This window comes from Gymnoscopelus braueri, assembly GCF_963280865.1.
Source record: "Gymnoscopelus braueri genome assembly, chromosome: 6".
NCBI lineage: Eukaryota > Metazoa > Chordata > Actinopteri > Myctophiformes > Myctophidae > Gymnoscopelus > Gymnoscopelus braueri.
The window spans coordinates 37,115,178-37,136,420 of record NC_137607.1 but is presented as its reverse complement, the minus strand read 5'-3'; the positions used below and the strand labels follow the sequence as shown (position 1 = coordinate 37,136,420).

Below are 21,243 nucleotides of genomic sequence, written 5' to 3'. Positions count from 1 at the left end.
TGCCTACATGTGACACAACACAGGTTGGCCACGCTCTACATGCTGTTCAAAACAACAGCGTTGGCAGGAGGGAGGGGGTGGGGGGGGGGGGGGGTGCAGTACAGGTAATGTACCAGACAAGAATGTTATTCAAGCAATTTACAAATGAAGTCTGTGGACTGGTGTCACGTTTCCAAGAAAATGGTAGAAACGATTTTTTTTTTCTTTTTGTAAGTCTTTAGAACAATAAACTGTGACTGGTAATGTACGGCTTTATGTCAAACCAGGCCAGACCCTCATACCCCTCCTCCGTTTCGTAAACTCAGAGAGCTAGGGGGGGGCGGGGGTGGGGTGCAGGGTCAGTCATCGTCTGGCACGTTGTTTACGCGTAGCGGTAATGAGCTGTCCGGCATCAAACCTGGCACAGGTGCATCCTGGTCCGAATGCCGACACGGTTATATAAATACGGCCATCAGGGGGGAAGGGTGTTGGCGGCTGAGCTCATTACCTGTCGGCGGGGCCGCTGCCGACGAGGTGCTCGGGGCCCACCTCGGGCTCCGTCTCCTGGGAGAAGCCCAGCAGGTGCCTGCCACTGTGCTGCAAGGGGCCCGTCTGGAGCTTGGAGCCGGGGCCACCCTGAAACAGACTGGAAGAAAAATGGACAGGTTGGAGACGGGGGGGGAAATATGGGATACAGAAAGAGAGAGAAATGATATCGGGAAGGATCCGAAGAGATCAAAAAGAGAAATGGGGGTGAGGACGGGCCGAGGGGCCGAGGTATGGAGGAACATAATTGAAAAGAACAACACTGTAATGGACTGAAACCACATCCTGTGCACGGGAGGCTTTTAGTCTTCAAGCCATCAGCACAATCTGAACTCTGGTCTTGACTGAATAAGCCAAAGCACACGCTGACACAGACACACACGCGCAACAGCACTCACTTTCAACAGTATCACTGTACAGGGTGGCATTTTCATTTCAAAGGGATCTGGCCTTGTATGTCAGCATAGCGCAAATTCCGACAGTGAACGCCAGTGACACATACACTGTGTGTGTACACACACACACACACACACACACACACACACACACACACACACACACACGCGCGCGCACACGCACACGCACACGCACACGCACACACACACACACACACACACATCTGCTCTGAAGAACACAGCTCTACTGCAGTAAAATCAGTAAAAGTGTCAAATTAACTCTGAGGGGAAAACGCACAAATAATGTATTGTGGCTGTTGATAGCACAAAGAATGGCACATCACTTGCAACAGCTATCTGCCTCGTCCTACGGTTCGATTCACTTAAGATTAAGACATTAACATGATCATAAAGTTTTGCAGCTGACTCCAATTTGCCCTTTTGCATCTGACTGCAATTATCGATGTGGCAAATTATAAATGGTGGCTTTGCACTTACAGTAACTGTTTATTTGTGTGCTGAATGCTGATACATCTTTGACACTGAGCAGTTTGGTGAGTTGGTGCCGAGGCATTATGTAGGCTAACAAAAGCCTGAAAATAGAAAATGCCAATGTAGTAATGGTTCATTTTGTTCTTTTGTCTGAAAATACACGTCCGCTGATTGAGCAAAGGGGCTGTGCTTGAACGTTACTTTCAAGTAGAAATCGGACCATTCATGAATAACGTTAGCTTTAATTGGCCAGGACTCACCAGTACAGAGTACAAGTTCTGATGACTTTTGTCCACCTGAGCACCTTTATTACTTCTAATTATTCTCCGTCACTTAAGTAAGTGGGGATGGGCAATCTAATTCCCCTAGTGCTTTCAGGGCTACCCACAGCCACCTTGACTGGACAAATCATACAAAATTATGGATTTAATTTGGATAACCGCTAGGCCAAAAGGCATCAATACAGGAGCATTAATGAAAAATCTAAAAGTTTACCCTTCGAAATATTCGCCCACTAGTGAGCAAATCTGGCATGACGATGCCTTCGCCGGGATACCTTCACTGCTGCCATGATCATTGGATAGTCTGGGTGTGACAACCGTTATATAGTACATCCACTTCAGACGCTACTGCGTGTGGCTATTAGTGCTGGTGGTGGGGTTTTTATTGCAATGAGGTGAGGATGGTCCATGGTAATGTCAAAGTATACAGAAATAATTTTTACTCTTACTGGTCCATTTGTGTCCATTTGTATGCTCTCTGAGTTAAATTAACACAGAGGAATTTACTGTGTAGTCACAAAGACCGATGCAACCTAAATTCCCATGCTAAATCTGTACATTATACTCTAATAAACCAGTCTGCTACTGAAACAGCACATTCCCAGTGAAGAACATATTCACACACACACACACACACTCACCTTGTTGGTCCCACATTGAGCACAAGAAAGACCACAACCGCCATGAGAAAGACAGCCCTCCTCTTGGGGGCGACGGTCTGAAGAACTGTGTTCTGTAGAGGGAGGAAAGCACATCACTATCTTCAAAGCTCAAAAACTGAGTGGGGTCCTACTTCTGTGTCTCACACTGTGGTACTGCCAGGAGAACTGAACATCTGCCGGGCCTTGCCCTTGTTTGTCAGCAGCAATTCAGTGAAAAGTCTAACGTTTGTGTTTTGGTTACTGTACTGTACATGGCTTAACTCCAGCCTCTTCAGCAGAAAAAGGTTTTGTGTGTGTGTGTGTGTGTGTGTGTGTGTGTGTGTGTGTGTGTGTGTGTGTGTGTGTGTGTGTGTGTGTGTGTGTGTGTGTGTGTGTGTGTGTGTGTGTGTGTGTGTGTGTGTGTGTGTGTGTGTGTGTTTGTGTGTGCGTGCGTGCGCTGTACAGTATATGCATAAATGTGTCAGACAGTGCACCATCTCTCACTTCAGTCAGCATTCCTTCCAGCTGTCTCTTGAGGCAGCCGTTCTCGCTCTTGAGCACCTCGTTCTCGCACAGCGCCAGCTTCAGGCGGGCCTCCAGCGTCAGCAGGTACTCCTTCTTCTTCTTCCGAGACTGGGACGCCGACTCGCGGTTCTTGATCATCCGCTGCTGCCTCTGGGAGACCTTTGACTGGACGGAGGGATGGAAGGAAGGAGAGAGGGGGACAAAGATACAAGAGGGATACAAAGGAAAATAATAAAATAGAGATATTAATTTTCCCAGTTTGTGTATTTTCAGATGAACACTACACTACCCATCACATCTGGATAACTGCGCTCTGCACCAATCCAAACAGAGCGATGGGAGGGGAAACACGCTGTTGATAGTGGAATACTCTGTCAAGTTATACATTTCTGTCTAAGACACCTGTTGGGCAGCGGATCACAGACTCATCTCATGGTGTGACCTCATGTTTGTCTATATTCTTAAGGGCTTCTTGGATGAAATGGGGGGCCTTTCATTTGTATGATGATCCATCTTTTTCTGCCAGATCACCAAGAACAGCTGCCAGCGTCACTAACAAAACACAAAGGGAGGGATGACTTGTCTCACGCACGCAAGTGTACAGTACAGACACTCAGACAGACAGACACATGCAGTACAGCAGTGGGTCTCAGACGTGGGGACCCCCAGCGGTCCTTGAGGACTAATAGAACCAAATTAGGGTCCATTTGGTTCCATATGTATACTCTCAGAGTAAAATTTACACTGAGGATTTTACAGTGTAGATTGGGGTCCCTGAGATAAACATAAATTGTATTACACGGGGGTCCATTGGCCTAATGTATATCAAATTGGGGGTCCTTGAATTTATAAAGGTTGAGAATCACTGCAGTACAGTATACAGGTAACCCAGGCCATTATAGGCATGCTGCTTAATGCATCTGTGTCACTTTAGATGTCTTTGGCTATTCAAAAATAGCAGATATACAAGCTCATAGCGCGGCACCGAGTGCCGCGCTATGAACTTGTAGATCTGCTATTTTTGAAAAATCTTGGAAAAAAAATGTTTAGATTTTTTTCCAAAAACTGTTAGGATTTAGACATTTTTTAAGAATCGCCTCAGGTCTTAATTGGTTAATGCCGAAACAAGCATATAGTCTGTTGCCGTTATTCCAAAGGTTTCTCTTTCGCCCTATTCTCTGCCTCACACGCACACGCACACACACACACACACATACACACACACACACACACACACACACACACACACACACACACACACACACACACACACAAAGAAGGGCAGTGGACAACACTAAGGAATGCGGCTCCTTAAAATTAAGCCTGTGAGAAACCCAGGAGTACTGGGGAGGGGTGAGGGTGGGATGATGGTAAGAAGGAAGGATGGTAAAAAGAACATGTCAGAGTGAGAAAGAAAATGGAAAGGGATGAGGGGAGGGGGGGGGGTAGGTTGGTGGGAGCTACATAAAAGCCAGGCTCTTTGTACATGAGCACTCTGGGAAGAAGTCTTGGGTCATCGAAACCTCCAAGTACAGTAGAGAATAATAAACAGGCATGTGCGAGAGATGTGTCACAGAATAAATGATTCCTCTGCAACGTGACACAGGTTTTAACAAGAGGTCGTCCAATATATCAGATTGACCGGTATATATCGGGCAGATATTAGCATTTTGTACCATTGGGATCGGCGGCTAAGGGAGTACTTTTAGGGTACAGAGCAACATTAATTATGGATAGCGGAAATCTTTGAGCGAGAGAAGGAAGAAATAATCTGCTGATACCGGCCTGTCGGCTTTCCTGTTCCGGTATGGGCCTTGAAAAATCCATATCGGATTACCACTAGCTTTATTGCTCTATTGAAGACTGAAGGAACACCCCCAGCCCCACCTCCCCCCACCCCCCACCCCCGAAGGCTGCACGATCAAAACTTCTGCTGGAAATATTTACGGCTACATCCTCTCTAGAGGGATCAAGAGGTCACACTCACCGAGGCAGAACAGGGGTTATGAGAGAGGGGACGCTACACTCCGGTGTAGACGTGATGGAGTGACTGTTTACAGACAGTGTCATGCAATGAGGGATGAGGTCACATCATACACATATAAACACCAGGACACGGACACACACACACACACACACCGTATGACTGCAAGAGTTAAAAAGAGAAGGGGGGAAAAAGCATTCAGGCATAGTTCTTAATTACTGAGGTCAAAGATTTACACACTTGAGATGGTCTGGAAATAAACATGGGATTTTGCATAATTTCCCCATTTAGAATCACTGGATTTTGTTTATGGAAGCATTTCCCACAACCATTAGCGTCCAGATTTTCTTGCAAAGGACAAACAACAACAACACCTGAAGCAGTCTGTACAGTGGCTTGTTGGTACACAAGCCACTGTACAAGAACATCCTCGGTGAGATAGAAACCAAACTGCTGGGTGTGTAAAGTTCTGTTCACCCCACCTGACCCGACCAACGAGCATAAATCTTAACATGAGCAGCGGAGGCAACTTAACATGACCCATTGACTGTGAGGGGCCCAAAAACCTTCATTGTCCCAGCTATACCCGCTTCAACTAGCCTTCCCCAAACAAAAACAACACCCTCTCCCCACCAGTAAGCCCCTAAGCCCCCGGTCATAATAGCCCTGCTGGTGATTAAGTTATTTGGATCCTTGTATTTGTGTTCCTGTCTCCTGAGAAACCTCTCTCTCTTTCTTTCTCTCTCTCTCTCTCTCTCTCTCTCTGTCTCCTGGCTTAGAACTGGGAGCTGTGCCACCCGGCCCGGAGCCTGGGAACATCATGAGTAAGCGGTTACCATGGAGCAGCGAGGGAGAAAGGGAGGGACTTCACACCGCTGCGGTGCTGAGGCTGAAGAGACGAATGTGGGGCAGGGAGCAAAGATGGAAGAATGGCACCTCTCTCAATTAAAGCCATTCAACCGTTTTCTTATAAATGAGAGAGGCAAAATACGAAACCCTAGGAAAATCTGAGCTTGGACAGGGGGGCAGTGCATCATTAAACAGTGTGTGCTACCTTAACCACATTCAACCTGGCGTCCCTATTTTGGGCATGTCGTTATAGGCAAACATTTAAAAACACTTAAAAAAATTACAAAATAACAAATCTTTAAGCTCACTATGCGTCACGATGCGACACGTTGTGAGCTTATAAATCTGCTATTTTCAAACAACACCGTCGTACGACGAAGTATAAAATAAGTCATAAGTGGTTAACAACCACTTATGCCCACAACCAGAGTTCAGCAAGGCACTAGGGGCCCTATTCCCAGGGACATTTGAACAAACCACTAATTAGGGATTTCGGACTAGGCAAGAGGCGTTTCCCCGCAAAATTCGGTATTCTATGGCACCCCCCTCACCCGCCATACACCTGAGCTACCCGTTACATTATGCATAGGTGTGGTTTGGGCGTTACAATGATAAAACCAATCACCGTGCCAGAAGCCATTGCCTTTAAGAGAAGACTGCGCTAGCCGTCATCCCGATCCAATATATGCTCTAGCCTATCTACCTGTCTGCACTGTTGCCTGGTCTGATTATTATAAGCCACATTGGGCTTGTTTTCCTTCTTTTTTTTTATTTTATCCAAATACATTTTTATATTAATTTGTAGCCTATTGTGTTCACATTAAGCTTGTCATATTAGTCAGATCCGGAATAGTATATGAAAGCCATTTAAAATATGTATACTATTGGTACACACTGGCTGCTCCCAAATAATTAATTACATCATGTTGCGACAACCTCCTACGTGGTACACAGACAAACAGTAGCACATGGGTATAATAAATTGGACAGTTTTAGGAAAGGTCTATAGCCTATGTACTCACGTTGGCTGTTATCGTTCTATTTCCACCGTTCTAATGGATTCCAGGGGTGTGTAAACATCTCTGAAGTTGCTCCATAGTTTCCTCTGAAGTGACGCAGTTAAAGTTAACTTACATCCATATTGTCCCCGTTATCTTTCATCATCCACCTTTGTTCAGTAATCCCGAACAGAGCTAAACTTTAAGTTTACATCAATCAAAGCCTCTCAAACCCAGACACATTGCTGCGATGCGTATGTGCGTCGCCTATACCTACCCAAAATAACAGACATACAAGCTATCAACGGCGCTGCATCATGTCGTGTCGACAGTTTACAGATCTGTTATTTTGGACAGCATACAATGAGGCGCGCGCGCGCCACGGAGTAGCCTATCACTAAACCAAAAACATTACATTACGTGGTCAACAACATAGCCTACTAGACATGTAACTTGCTTGGAGCTTTTAATGCAGTGGTTCTCAACCTGTGGGTCGAGACCACAATGGAGCACCCAACGCCTGGCGAGCTTGTAGATCTGCTATTTTCACAATATTTATCTGTGGAACCGAGTCAAACAAAATGGGGGGGTCCCCAGTTCAAATATGGTTATTTTGGGGGGTCATGAACGTAGCGTTTACGCGGGGAATATAATAATAATATAGCAGGCTAATATATATAATATAGGCTATAATATAATATTCACCCGCACGTCCCGCAGCATGGGTTTAATGAGACAGCAGCCAAAATGAAAATCACACTATGATCCGATCATCTTATAAAAAATGTAAGTGCTTAAGATTTTAGCCCAAACCCAACGGGACCCGACCCGGCCCGTCGGCACCGGCTGAGCCGGGTCTAAGTTTTTTTTACATCCAAATAAATTCACATATTAATTAATTTGTAGCGTAGGCTATTGTGTTCACAATAAGCAACTTGTCATATTAGTCAGATCCCCAAGAGTATATGAAAGCCATTTAAAATAGTTATATATTCCTACACAGCTGATGCCAAATAATTAATCAACAGGGCAGCGCAACGCTAAAGTAGCCTAGGTCAAATCAATCACTGTCTTGTCATGACGCAGCAGTAGAGAGCTCCCTTTAAAGTTTAAACCATAACATGACATAAATAATGGATCTTCAGAACTTTCTTCATGTCTTTTTCACCTCAAAGTAAATGTTGGATTATTTCTTCAAATGAAAGCACAGGCAGCGGCCAGAAGGTAACATTGATGTGATTTCTCCATTGCAAAAATGATTACGGTTATTCTATGAAACATATATTTCATAGAATAACCATAATCATTTTTAAAATGCTTATGGGGCAGTGTATATATTTATATAGCCCTATTTGCTCCAAGCTGTTTTTTAAATAAAATATAGACTGTTAGGGTAGAATGACTCCTGTTCTTAACGAATTACCAAGATTTAATGAGAAATAAGGCTTCTTTAGAAAAATGACTGACGGGCTGGGCTGGGTCTAATTTGTCAATTATTAGTCGAGCCGGGCTGAAATATTTAGGGGATATGAAAGCTCTAGTTAGTAGTTTGAAGAAGTGCTCATGTGGCCTTAGAGTTGCTTCTTTTTGTTTTCATAGACCTGCGGACTGCGGTTGCTTATTTCTCTCCAAGGCTGGCAACACGGCTCATGGTCCAACGCACAAAGCCATTGTAGTGTCTGTGTGCACTTGACGGGTGATTTTATAAACCAGCGGGTGCTTCTAGAATCCACTATCCCCCGTCCCCAAGCCGTACCCATGTGTGTCTGTAGAATTGCAATGTGGGGGATATAGCAACAACACGCCCACGGGCACACCTCCACGCGCAAATAACGGCGTCGGCATAATGGTGACGGGTAGAGCAGGTGCTAGAATAACCTATTGGGGCGGCGCAGCTCCATTATCAGGTTAAGGGTAGCGTTGCGGCTGGGAAAACTGGCACAGAATAGAGCGGTAGAGCTCCTAACCTAACCACTAGAGCTTCTCAGTGACCAAAATACAGTGGTGGCACTAGTAGTGAATACAGTATACTAGGTGGCTGAAAACCAGCCACTCCTGTGGGTCTCCTCACTCCCCACACCCGTAACAGCAAGGAATCCTTGCACACCTGGTCACTGCCCTGCTGTTCAGGCCTGCACATTCCACTGAAAAGGTCAAATGGTTAATTCAGGAGGAAGTGCACAATGACCCATCAGTTCGTTCAAACGGGCGGTCTTAACTTCACAAGAGGAAAACTTTTCTCGAGTTTACAAGAGGATGTTAACCCCGCTAACAGTGGCACGTGTGTTCCACAACCCACAGGTGTTATGGGACTTCTTTCTAAGGGCAAAGGATGAAAGAGTTGACAACAAGGCGAAGAAAGACGAACATTTTGGTCAAATTGACTGAGGCTATGCATTTTGAATTGTTATTCACGAACGCGACACGAGGTATGCTTTGAAGAGATGGGCTTTACGAAAAACGCATGCATCTCCATCAGATGTTATATGAACTCAGCATAGTTCTACCACTTGAGAAACAATGCCTGACACTAACACTACACATACATATGTATTCTATATGTTCCATGTCTGTATTTATTATCTGATGCCTGTTATAGTACCTGTACACATGTTGCACCATTTTCTGCCTTTCATTTTCTGCAATGTGTTTTTGTATCCATCATCTGCTATTTGGTGTGAACCCACCATGTGGCCATGTACATTGCAGAACTATTCCAGGCAATCATGCTGTACCAAAAGTAATTTCCAGTTACCCGAACAATGCAGCAAATTATTCTATTACAACAAACTAACAAAGTATCAGAAACAGACCACAGTCCAACAATAGACAAATAGTCTCTGTGAAGCATCAGATTAAAATAAATAAAAACATAATAGAATGGAGCTTTGATTGTTGCGTTGAGACAGTTTCATCAGTTCCATCTTCATCTCTCTGGACCGACCCAAACCCCGAATTCACGTCACGCTCCACTAGTGTCCCTCCTACCCGCGGTGGGGGATTCACTGAGGCCTGCAGCATTGCCAGGCTGAGATGATTTACACACCAGAACATAGAAGCCAAATCCCTGAGCGCGTAGGAGGCCATTACATCGCAGTGACACAATCCCTGATGGCTGTTTACAGCTGTCACAAATCCCCTGTCCCGCACAACACCTGTCCAGGATATGTAATCATTAGTAGCCGTTTTATACCCAGGCTTACAGAGCATAACGTTGCCGTTGGGTGGAAACCTTGTATGTCCAAAACCGTTTAAAAACATTTAAAAACATTTTATAATAGGGAAAATAGCAGATCAACAAGCTCACAATGTGTCGCATCATGACGCGTTGTGAGCTTGTAGATGTTGTTATTTTAAACTACTTTTGTGTGACACATGATGAAGTAGGGCATTCATTTATGAGAAAACAAAAAGTTGAAATACGGAGATATAAGGTTTCTGCAGCAACGATAACTATAGGCCAGGATTCTGTGCACAGAGAGATGCAGGCAGCGACACATACACGAAGACACACACACACAAAATGCACCTGGTTAAAGCCTGCCATCTTTACCCAACCACTGTGCCGTATCCAAACCACAATGAGCTTATAAAATGAGCACAGCTGCAGTTGGTCTGAATAGCAACAGACACACACACACACACACATCATATGGCTCAAGTGTTTTTCAGTGGCCCAAGGCTGCAGCTGAGTTACGTTACGGAACAATAAATCATCACACTGAACTGGTGCTGCAGAGCTGATATGGCAACCCTTCAAACTGTACCTACTTCAGATACAGATCTTTTTTAAGTGCATCTGTGGAAAAATACTATTCACCAAGTCCAGTTCAAATACTATACTGGATTTATGATTTAAATCGTTTGCCCTTTTTGAACTTCTGTCTGCAACTCTATCCTGAGAACCAGGCAAATAGTTTTTCACTGAGGTGTCGACTCCAAAAGGCCTTGTATAATTTTGCTCTTTTTCTTCTCTCACAGATCAACGTGTCTGACCCCTCCTCTTTAATTGCTTATTGTAAACTTTATTGACTCGGCCGGCTTCACAAATGGGCTGAGAGGCTTGTTTGTCTTGGACTCTGGGGCTTGGAATTCCTCTCCAATGCTCTCGAGGTCTGGCACAGCGAGCGCCTCTCCAGACTCCATTATGCCCATGATGATAATTAGGACGAGTTCCTCTCAGCCAGTTTTAGCGGCAGAGTGTTTTCACAGTCAAAGGCCAACGTTCATAGAGACAACGGCCACCACTTATGAAATGTTACTGAGGGGGTTAAGCACTTGAACCCCAGCATCCATAATCTGGGGGGAACATTAGACGAAAATAGCCGATTGACAAGCTCACTTGTGAGCTTGTCGGTCGGCTATTGTTGGCGAATACATTAGGTATAGAGGGAAAAAGCGGTCCAAGTACCAAGAGCCAACTCAGGTCAAGTGGTTATCATGAAAAATGACTCATGGAAACATGGTAGTCATTAGTCAACATACATAAGTCAACTGGCATCATAGGATGTTCACATTCAGGGTTGCAATTTAGGTTGCTCTCGTCCAGCGATTCATCATGTAACACTGTAGCAGCTTAAATTTGCAACGGTTAGCAATATTTCGTGATTGTCTCACAGCGGAAGCAATCAATATATTCTACTGACAGGGACTTGAAGAAAAAGTGCAGCACAAGAAGAATGACACAGCATTAACAAGGAAGTGGTGCTCACACAAAACAAGAAGAGGAAGACAAATGGAGAAGAGAGAGTGAACGAGGGCGCATTCGTCACTTAACAACGCGCCAAGAGGTCAGAATGCAGGGAAACCCACAAGGGATGGTTTGTGCTGCAGACAGCCGCCCGTGAGAAGAACTGAGCTTGCTGTTAGTCGGGGCAGCGGTGCTCAGTGACCTGGCGCTGCAGACCGTTGAGATACAAAGACTGATAGTTAAAGGTTAGAGGAGCAGAGGCCTGTGCGTGCTTTAAGTCTAATCAGGAGAGGGAATAAAAAAATGAAGGCCATTGTGCTTGAGCTGAGCTCTGGGCCTTTAATGGAACACAGTTAACGCTCCCGCCCTGAATACACGAACAAAAGGTTGAGGGAGACTTTTATTGAGAAACCGCAGGCTTGTAGTATAAACAAGGAGCGCTGTAATTGAGTTTTCGTGTTTTGCTTACGCCTGGTTTAAGTCTCATTGGCAGTCCGTGCTGCAGTTAAGTAGTACCTTACAAGATCCCCTGAAAGCCGTGTGGTCTGTGTGTGACCATGCTGCATTGTCATTATCCAGGCCTAGGAGGGATGAGTGTGTGAAGGAGGGATACCACACGTTACTTGATTGTAGGGATGGGAGGATATAAGATTTGATCTTTTATCATGATAAAAAACACTCAAGATTATCGGGATAATCGTGAATATCCTGAACAGTGGAGAGCCAGGAGAGTTTTTTGTTTAGATTTTTTGCCATTGCCACAATACCAGTTAGACGATTTTATTTTAACACAATTCCGCACCATGACTTGTAGATGTGCTATTGTCGCTATTTGTCAAACTTTTGAAAAATGTTTGACTTTTCTTTTTTCGTTAAAGGGACATTTCGCCGATTTTGCATCAAACCCCTATTTTTATCTAGGTCTAGGACCTATAAACATGATCCTGGTGTGTTTTTTGTGTTTTATCAGAATTTTTTAGATTTGTATCCATATCCTCAGAGACTATGAGTCATTTGACTCATAGTCTCTTTATCTCACCTTATTTCCCGACTACAATGTAGACCACACCCCCACGCAGCCTCCCCTCCCCACAAGGAAGGGCAGTGCCCCAAAGCATTATGGTCATTGTAGTAATGCAGCAGTCCAGTCAAACCCCAGTCAAACACACAGACTTCTATATTTTTCTGGCCATAGGGTGCAAATTTCAAATTTTGCTACTGTTATCTACTACAAATATTATTAACATTGAGTGACTGTAAGTTCTTCCAGGGGTGAAATGCTCCTTTAAACCCTGAGGAAGACATTACTATCGAAATGTTTGTTTCCTTTTAAATAAACTTTTTGCATCGTGGCTAAGAGCTGTGGCCAGCACCTCATCAACACAGGTGTGCGCTCCCTCCTCTGTGTTTGCCTGACTTTTCCTTTTTGAAAATTCTATCCTGACTTACACAATTTTTCTATTTTTAAATTAATCCTGTATTCATGCAGGGGGACCCTATAGTTTATGATGAAATTATGTAACATTGTTTGATTGTTTTTACATTCAGTCTACTTCTCTCTGTGTGATCTGTTTTTCACAAAAAAAAGACAAGAAATGTAAGCAAGAAAGAAATGTAAGTGTGTGTGTGTGTGTGTGTGTGTGGGGGTGTGTGTGTGTGTGTGTGTGTGTGTGTGTGTGTGTGTGTGTGTGTGTGTGTGTGTGTGTGTGTGTGTGTGTGTGTGTGTGTGTGTGTGTGTGTGTGTGTGTGTGTGTGTGGTGTGCCTGCATCTTTCCACCCCCAGCTGTCCTGACATCACCCTTTCAGACGCGGTCAAAGGCAGCAGGAAACCACCCTTTGTTATATCACAATGTCCGATTCCTTCTAAGACAAGGTCAAAAACATGATTTGACGTTACGTAAGACATGGGTCCTTCCAGTAAAACTCCCATCGGCAAAAATAAAGCAGAGGCCAATAATGACTGTTGTATCTGCGAATGTTCTGGCTCCAGAAAACCACTATCCCAATGGAAGAATCATGGAAATTCATGGCCTACAGTGATGACCACTTAGATCATCATAAATCTGTTATATTTCTGAGTCCTAACTGTTGGCTATATTTACTATGTTTGGTCATAGAATTGCGTGTTTTGCTCGCTAGGGGGTTGAGTTACTGGCCCAAGTGTGAGACTGAGAGACACGCATGTGCTGTAGTTGTATAACTCCTCTGGAAAAGACACATCAAGTTTCATGTACAATAACAATAATAGTTATGACAGGCGTTCCAGTTTTTTTCCCCTGCTGTTTTATGTTACAGTATTTTATCCTGGAATATTAAAGTTAACAGTTTTTTAAATCCAACAAGCTAAAAATAGGGCAAGATGAGAGAATATATGTTACCGACAGTATCCAGTCCACGAGTGACCATAGCAACTACAAAATCATAGTTAACAAGCTATGCAAGTGCACACTCGCACGCCTGTACTCACACATTCATAATTTTATGCACTCACTATCTCCCTCTGTCTTCACGCACGCACGCACGCGCGCACGCACGCACGCACGCCCATCAGACCACCTCTTGAAAGCATGCCCTTTATTATCATTATGAATAGGCTTTTAATGATAATTGCTCAAGCCATGGTTCTATTTAGGCTGCAACTGAATGTACACAACTTTAGAGGAGCCCTCCACCATAGTCTGACAACCTCCCACCCAAACACCCTGGGAGAACGAAACAAGAAGCAATACAGTGGGGCTGGGGCAGAGAGAGAGATAGAGAAAGAGTTTCTTACGCGATCAGTTTGACTACTGTTAAGATTTCTATTAATCAGAGGCATGTGTGATTCTGTCAAAATTGCAATACCAATACAAACTTTCAGATGAGGACTTTGGGCAACGGCAAGCCCATTAAAGCACACCTCCACCCTCCTTTGTTTTTTTATGCCAACCTGTAGTGGTATACACTGATTCCAGAGGCACCATAGAAAATTCTTGACAAATAATTACATTTTTAGCACAAAGTTCAGCATTTTAAGCTCTGCTCCTCTTGAAAGTGTATTTGGCTAAAAGTGATACGTAACACTATTATCTAGGTCCCATTGGCTAGTTGATTGTCAAATCTAGGCTCTACCGTATTGGGTTTTATTTGATTTTATTATAGGTGAAGGTGGAGGAAAGTCTTCCACCTCAACTGTCCTCTGAGACATTCTGCTCGCTTTTGCTGTCACTTTCACTTTACATCACCTTAGTGAAAATACGCCTGGTTGCCATAGCGGTGTGACGTATGATTTCCATCCACAACTGTGCATGGTTTGGTGAGATATTTAAGGGGAAAGGGGGGGGGGGGGTGGACAGGAAGTACATCTGGCTAGAAGGCCGGACTTTAAACATGCCAGGGGTGGGCAAACACGTCTTTAAGACAAACTGGTCAATTTGGTTGATTGTGGGGCAATTTGAAAACCCAAGCAAAAACATCCATTCATATCATACACTGTACAGTAACACTCATGTTAACTGGTTTGAATGAGAGCATCTAGGTATGTCATCTAATAATAATAATATAATAATTAGCTCCGTACACCTTTGCAGAATTTGTCACTGTACATTTGCATATACAGTGAAATGTGGTATCTGCATTTAACCCATCAGAAGTATCAGGAGCAGTGGGCGCCACGGGGGAAGCGCCTTGGGGAGCAGTTAGGGGTCAAGTGTCTTGCTTAGGGACACGTCGACTGGGGCCGGAGTGCGAACCGGGGACCTTCTGTTTCCCAGGCGGTCTCTCTACCCACTCAGCTACGGCCGTCTATTTAGTACTAGTCTACTACAGTACTTTTCAACCACAGCACACGAGATGACGCAAGACAACAGAATTCAGAATGAGCTCAGGAAGAGACACCAAGAGACAAAAGACTTACAATGTCCATGCAGAATGGAAAGAGAATTACACTTCCGACATGTAATGGAAAGTTTATGTCTCATCAGCAACAACAGTGCTGCAGGATAGACACTTTTCGTCCTGACACATTTGTCAGGACTTTTCCATCCGACAGTGAACTGAGAAAAATAAAGAGGGAACTAAAATCTCCAACCATATGAAACTGGATCAAGTGCTGTCATCAGAATGAAAGTTATATAAATTGCATTATTGTTGTGCTGTGCATAACACAATTACACATAACACATATTAAACAATTACATTACTTTATGTTAACTTTATGTTTACTTAATTTTATTTACTTAGTCTATGTTTGCATTATTCAATCTAAATTATTAGTAATATAATAAGACATAAAGCGGTGGTGGTTTTTACTGTCTGGCGATGGTAGAGCTCACCAGCCTTGAAAAACAATGAAGTAGATCTTGTGCCTTAAAATGTCGCCCACCCCTTGCCTATTCATTCTTCCCAGTTCCCACCCATGACAACCCCACACTTATAGGGAAAGAGAACTCAACCAATCATGGCAAAGTTATATCAAATACATACTGTCTTAAGAATGAGGGATTGGGATCCTCATTTTACACAATTTACCATAATAAACAGGGGAAAGTCTTTAATGACTATTAGAAGTGGAGGAGAAACTATTAAAACCTGATCCACATCAGTGGTGGTCCCAAGTATTTTCAGATGCAGACAGACCTCACAGATGACGTCAGGGGACCAATTTGAAAACAATGAAGCGGTGCAGTATACAGTAGAGTAGGAGAAGGGGCTTGATGGCGGCGCCATTTCCCACATGGAAAACGTATCCGAGTATTGAAACCGAGATACTGAATTTATTTGAAGGGATCACTGCCAGCCCTTGCTGCTGTGACGCCTCATGTAGTCGGCTGCTGGCGGCTTCGTCTATTTGACGCAGAAAAAAAATCAACAGAATCCTTAAAAGGATTCCTGAGAGACAGGAATTGCCATAGAGTCTCAGAGCTGTTAACAATTATTATTTGACCTTGGCCTGACGTCTGTGTGCAATCTTGCCCCTTATTTCACACGCATGCACACACAGAGTACAAAACCCTCGTGTTTTGCAAACTAAGCTTAGATTTCTGAGCGGACAAATAAGAGCACTGTGGACAGGACTTACGTCATCATCTGAGGAGGGGGCTCGGAGTGTGACGGAGACCATCTGCGGAGCGGCGACAGTGCCCGTCACGGCCATGTCCTGGCTCAGCGTTGGCATGGTGACCAAATGGCCCCCGACCGTCTGTGGTGTCTGGATCTGTAGCACCTGGCCTGGCTGTGTCAGCACCATGGGACGTCCTGAAAAACACACACAACACCACGCACACTTAAATTACAGGAGGCAGCCACACTGTAACTATACTTTTACTATTATGACCAGCTTTGGCTGTGATCGTGCACGTCTTTGTTCCTATGTTTGTGTTTATTTTTGAGTCTCTCTGTTTGTATGCATGTCTTAATTGTGTGTGTGTGTGTGTGTGTGTGTGTGTGTGTGTGTGTGTGAGAGTGTGTGTGAGTGTGAGTGTGAGTGTGAGTGTGACTTTACTCTGTGCTTGAGTTCATGTCCCACATTTGTCTGGACAGAACATGAACAACAAGAACCTCATCCCTCGCTAACCCGTTGCAGCTGGCAGTCATATCAGTCTAGCTCTTCCGAAACAGCCTCCTTGTGCAGATGCCACAACCTTCCCTCATTCCCCAGTGACCCGCATTAACCCCTGGACTTTAACAAGACCCGCTGTGTGCAAAGTTCAGGTGGAAACGATGTTTACTGTCAATGACCCGAGGTCTAAACACACACTACATTCCTAACAGCGTTAGAGAGTGTTCGAATATGAGGGTGTGACCTTCTATGTATGCGTCTGCAGACTGTAAAAAAGAAAGGGACAAAGTGACGCCCATGCCCTCTACAGACCGTAAATGAAGCCTATTTTTCAACGATTTCAAATCCACCATCTTTCTATATCCGGTCCGAATATGCAAATAAAAAAACGGAAATTAATGAATGCTATTGGTTGGGACCAGAGCGGGGGTGGGGAATGAATGCTATTGGTTGTGTAGCTTGTCAATCAAATCATCACAAGGTAGCCACGCCCCTCCTAAAGCATACCCTTCTTTATCATCAATTTGCGACTGGAAGCATATAGTATTTATGACAATGTTTGAGCCTAATTCTTTCTGGCACCAGCAGGGGTAAACCAGCAAGACTACAGGCCATTCATATGAACTGTCACTTCCTATACAGCCTCAATTTACAACTCAGAAGCTGGCCCCTTGGTCTGTATACATATATAGAGTTATGGGTATGGGAGATTATGTATGGTACATATTGCTTTAGCTAAGAGTTTCGATTAGTCTTTATACCATCTGTTCTGTTTTAATCCGTTTCAAGTATCGACTGGGTGGGTTTTCCCCACATTGACAACAAAATGGAAGTTTTAAGGACAGGCTATGAGACAGTTCATGAAGGTTGCTTTCCCATGACTGACACCATATCTTACCCTGATCTGACTTGTCCTGATGCAGTAAATCCCACAATGTCACAAACAATGTCTGGTATGTATCTGAACTTGGCCTTCTTGTGCGTGCATGTGAATGCGCTCGCACACGTGTGTGTGTGTGTGTGTGTGTGTGTGTGTGTGTGTGTGTGTGTGTGTGTGTGCGTGCGTGCGTGCGTGCGTGTTATGAGTGGGCACAAACAAATAAAGATGCATGTCTGCCCAGTGCCCACATTTACACAGGCTTGTGGTTTGAAACCAAAAAACAAGCAAAACCACAACAACAAAAAATATTGTCTCCTGTTTATAGATGACCTGTTCACGGTTTACAGTAGCGGTCAGTGCTTATCCCTGCCCAGAGAGCCACAGTACCAACAGTCTGGGGCCATTTCTCAGCCAGTCCTGCAGTGTCTCAACCTCATTCCAAATGACTTGTTGTCAGTGCAATTCGCAGCCAACAGTGCTAATGAAAGTAAGTCGTGCTAAGGCTTCGTCTTATGCCAAGCTGACAGAGGAGGAGAATTAATGTAGAAGACAGTTCACACGAATTTGGAGCCTTATTGGGTAAGTTTGCCGTTTGGAAATGTAACGCTGTGCATTATGCAAGGCTCCATCATATCAGAATCTGTTTATTGGTCAGGTATGTTCACATACGAGGAATTTGGAAAGTGAACATACCTGGCCTATAAACAGATTCTGAATTGGCGGCTATAAATCATGGAGCCCAGCTTTGCATCATTGTGCACCAATACATTTCCAAACGGCAAACTTTCCCAAGGCTCCAATGAATTCCTTTCAACCGTCTTCTTCAGTTATTATCCTCACATCAAGGAATATTTTACATTTTACTACATTATTAACTCTTTGACGGCCAGAAATAAAACATCATTTGCCACAGCACTGCCAGCGATTTTTGAGTGTTTTCCCTAACCTTTGAAAAATCATAGAATATTCATCTCCAGTATGATCGATCACTTTAAGAGACGTATCCGAGTCTCGTACAATCCGGGGGGAAAAAACGAGCCGCCGCGACCATCCGTTCCATAGTTGTGGGCAGTTGAATGTATGTAGGCTGTTTTTGCCAAAAAGCAATACAAACTGAGAAAAAGCCATTCTCCCAAATCGAATAACAAGGAATGAACGGGCTGTTTGTTTTTGCGCTCACGTGACACGCTACTCCTCTGCTTCACAGAGAGCCAAACAGTGACCCATAGGCGAGCAAACAGCGCCATCTAGTGGAAAACCATCTAAAACACAAAATCTTGTCATTCTCGTCATTGGCAGACTGCACCGTAGCAAAATATGAGGAGAAATCTCGTCATTGGCAGTCAAAAAGTGGAGCTTACTATGAAACCGTGCTCGGGTTGTGTGTGTGTCCGTGTGTCTGTGTGCAGTATTGTGTGCGTGCACTGCCTGTGTGCAGCCGCCAGAGTGCGCCAGAGTGCACTACAGTGTGGCTGAAGACAATGCTCTGATTACAGTGTGGCTGAAGACAATGCTCTGATTAAAATGCACAACAGCCTGCAGCATGCCTAAACCAAACACATTTCAAAAACTACAAAGACAAAAAACATTAAAAATAAATAAATAAATAAATACACAACAAACAAACATAACAATTTAAAAAAGACCCCAAAAAAATGGGGCTAGCGGTATGGAGCCTTCTTGTGGCGGCCCTGTTCTCACTAATTTAACTGTACCACCCACTTCTCTACAATTGCTCATTCCTTTCTATTCTTCTTATTGTTATTTTCGAGCTGCGTTCGCTTCCCGCGTTCGCGCGTCTTACTTGTGTTAACCGATGATTAACTTGAATGAAGTCAGGTTCTTAAAGAACCAAAAATACAGCTGAGCCCATGTGAACAATAGGCACGCTGTCTGAGACAGGAATATTTAAGAGAACACCAGCAGAGACCAACACCACCAGACACCGAGCAGACCTGTCTCAGTGCCTCATGCTCCCTGCTAATGTCCTCGAAGCTGGAAATCTTGCCCCTTCATATCTGTGCCATCTGTTATCATTGAGACAGGAGGGCCGAGTCTGCAGGACTCAAACATTCCACCCACTTGGGTTCCTGGCTGTGACATCAGCGTTTACATTGGCCTGAGGTAAGGGACAAAGATTATCTTAATTGGTATCTGCGAGTCAAGCACGCACACACACACACACACACACACACACACACACACACACACACACACACACACACACACACACACACACACACACACACACACACACACACACACACACACACACACACACACACACACACACACACACACACACACACACACACACACACACACACACACACACAGCTGAGTGGTTAGGGAGCCAGAGGATCTGGTTGCCCCAGGTTCGATTCCAGGCCAGACCAGCATGTGTCGATGAAATGAAATTTGTCCCTGAGCAAGACTCTTAACCCCTAATTGCTCACAGGTTCTCATTGGAAACAAGACCGCAAAGACTTTCATGAACGACCTGTTAAAAGGATTTATCCTTATCCACACACACACACACACGAAAGTACATGTATTAAGGAAAAGGGATGTTTGGATCGACATTAAGACATTTTGCTTTGCAGGTTCCTTTCACCTTCACCAAGCCAAGAGGACTCACACCTCACGTATTTTACATGTTTCTATCACACACACAACATACATAATTGTTTTATTAAGGGCCTATAGGCCTACACTAATTGTGTTCAAAATAAATATAAATACATTCCGTTAATTTAGAGTGGGACTGTGATGTAGACCAACTGTATGCTACTGTAGCAGCCATCTTCAAAGTAAAGCAAGTGATTTCATATTTTGGTTTGATTAAACATTTTGCAGTCTCTGAATATGACCCATTTTGGCTTTGCATGTCATACTAGCAACTCCACAACCAGGCCAAAACAGGCTGGGGAACAATGAACATAGGGATAAGGCGCCATCTTCTGGACAAGTTGCAACAGCAAAATCAGAAAGAAATCCAGGGATCTCAGGACTACGATCGGCTCTCTAAATTAGGGGAGCAACAGTTAATCGGACTAATCGATTTAATCGATTATAAAAAATTATTGATAATTTCATAGAATAATCTATTCGATCCCTATTTTAGGCATGTCATTATAGGCGAAAAGTAAAAAAAAAAAAGAATGTCACGAAATCACAAAGCCTCGCACTGCGACGCGTTGTGAGCTTTTACATCTGCTACTTTCACTACTTTTGCATGACACTGTTGTGTGACAAAGTATAAAATAACACTTATGTGGTTAATCGATTCATTTACATACTGTATGTAATAGAGCGTCGCAGTTCCCGCCCACTTCCTGTTTTTTTTGGTGCCGGAAGAAAAAACTCAATGCATTTTTCCATTGACATTTCCAAAAATATTTATATCTATTAATTTAAGCCTCGAATCAAGCCATCACGAGATGA

General features: G+C 43.9%; 1 protein-coding gene across 2 annotated transcripts in view; it reads right to left on the bottom strand.

The window, feature by feature from the left end:
• Positions 1-21,243, bottom strand: part of atf6 (activating transcription factor 6) — a 62,213-nt gene that overhangs the window by 32,624 nt on the left and 8,346 nt on the right. For both annotated transcript variants that reach the window (XM_080431955.1, XM_080431956.1), the window contains exons 7-10: positions 16,440-16,615; positions 2,839-3,024; positions 2,335-2,426; positions 488-625 (exon numbers count right to left, since the gene is read on the bottom strand). In XM_080431955.1, the coding sequence (XP_080288081.1) occupies positions 488-625; positions 2,335-2,426; positions 2,839-3,024; positions 16,440-16,615 (592 nt within the window). The remainder of the gene's footprint in view (positions 1-487; positions 626-2,334; positions 2,427-2,838; positions 3,025-16,439; positions 16,616-21,243) is intronic.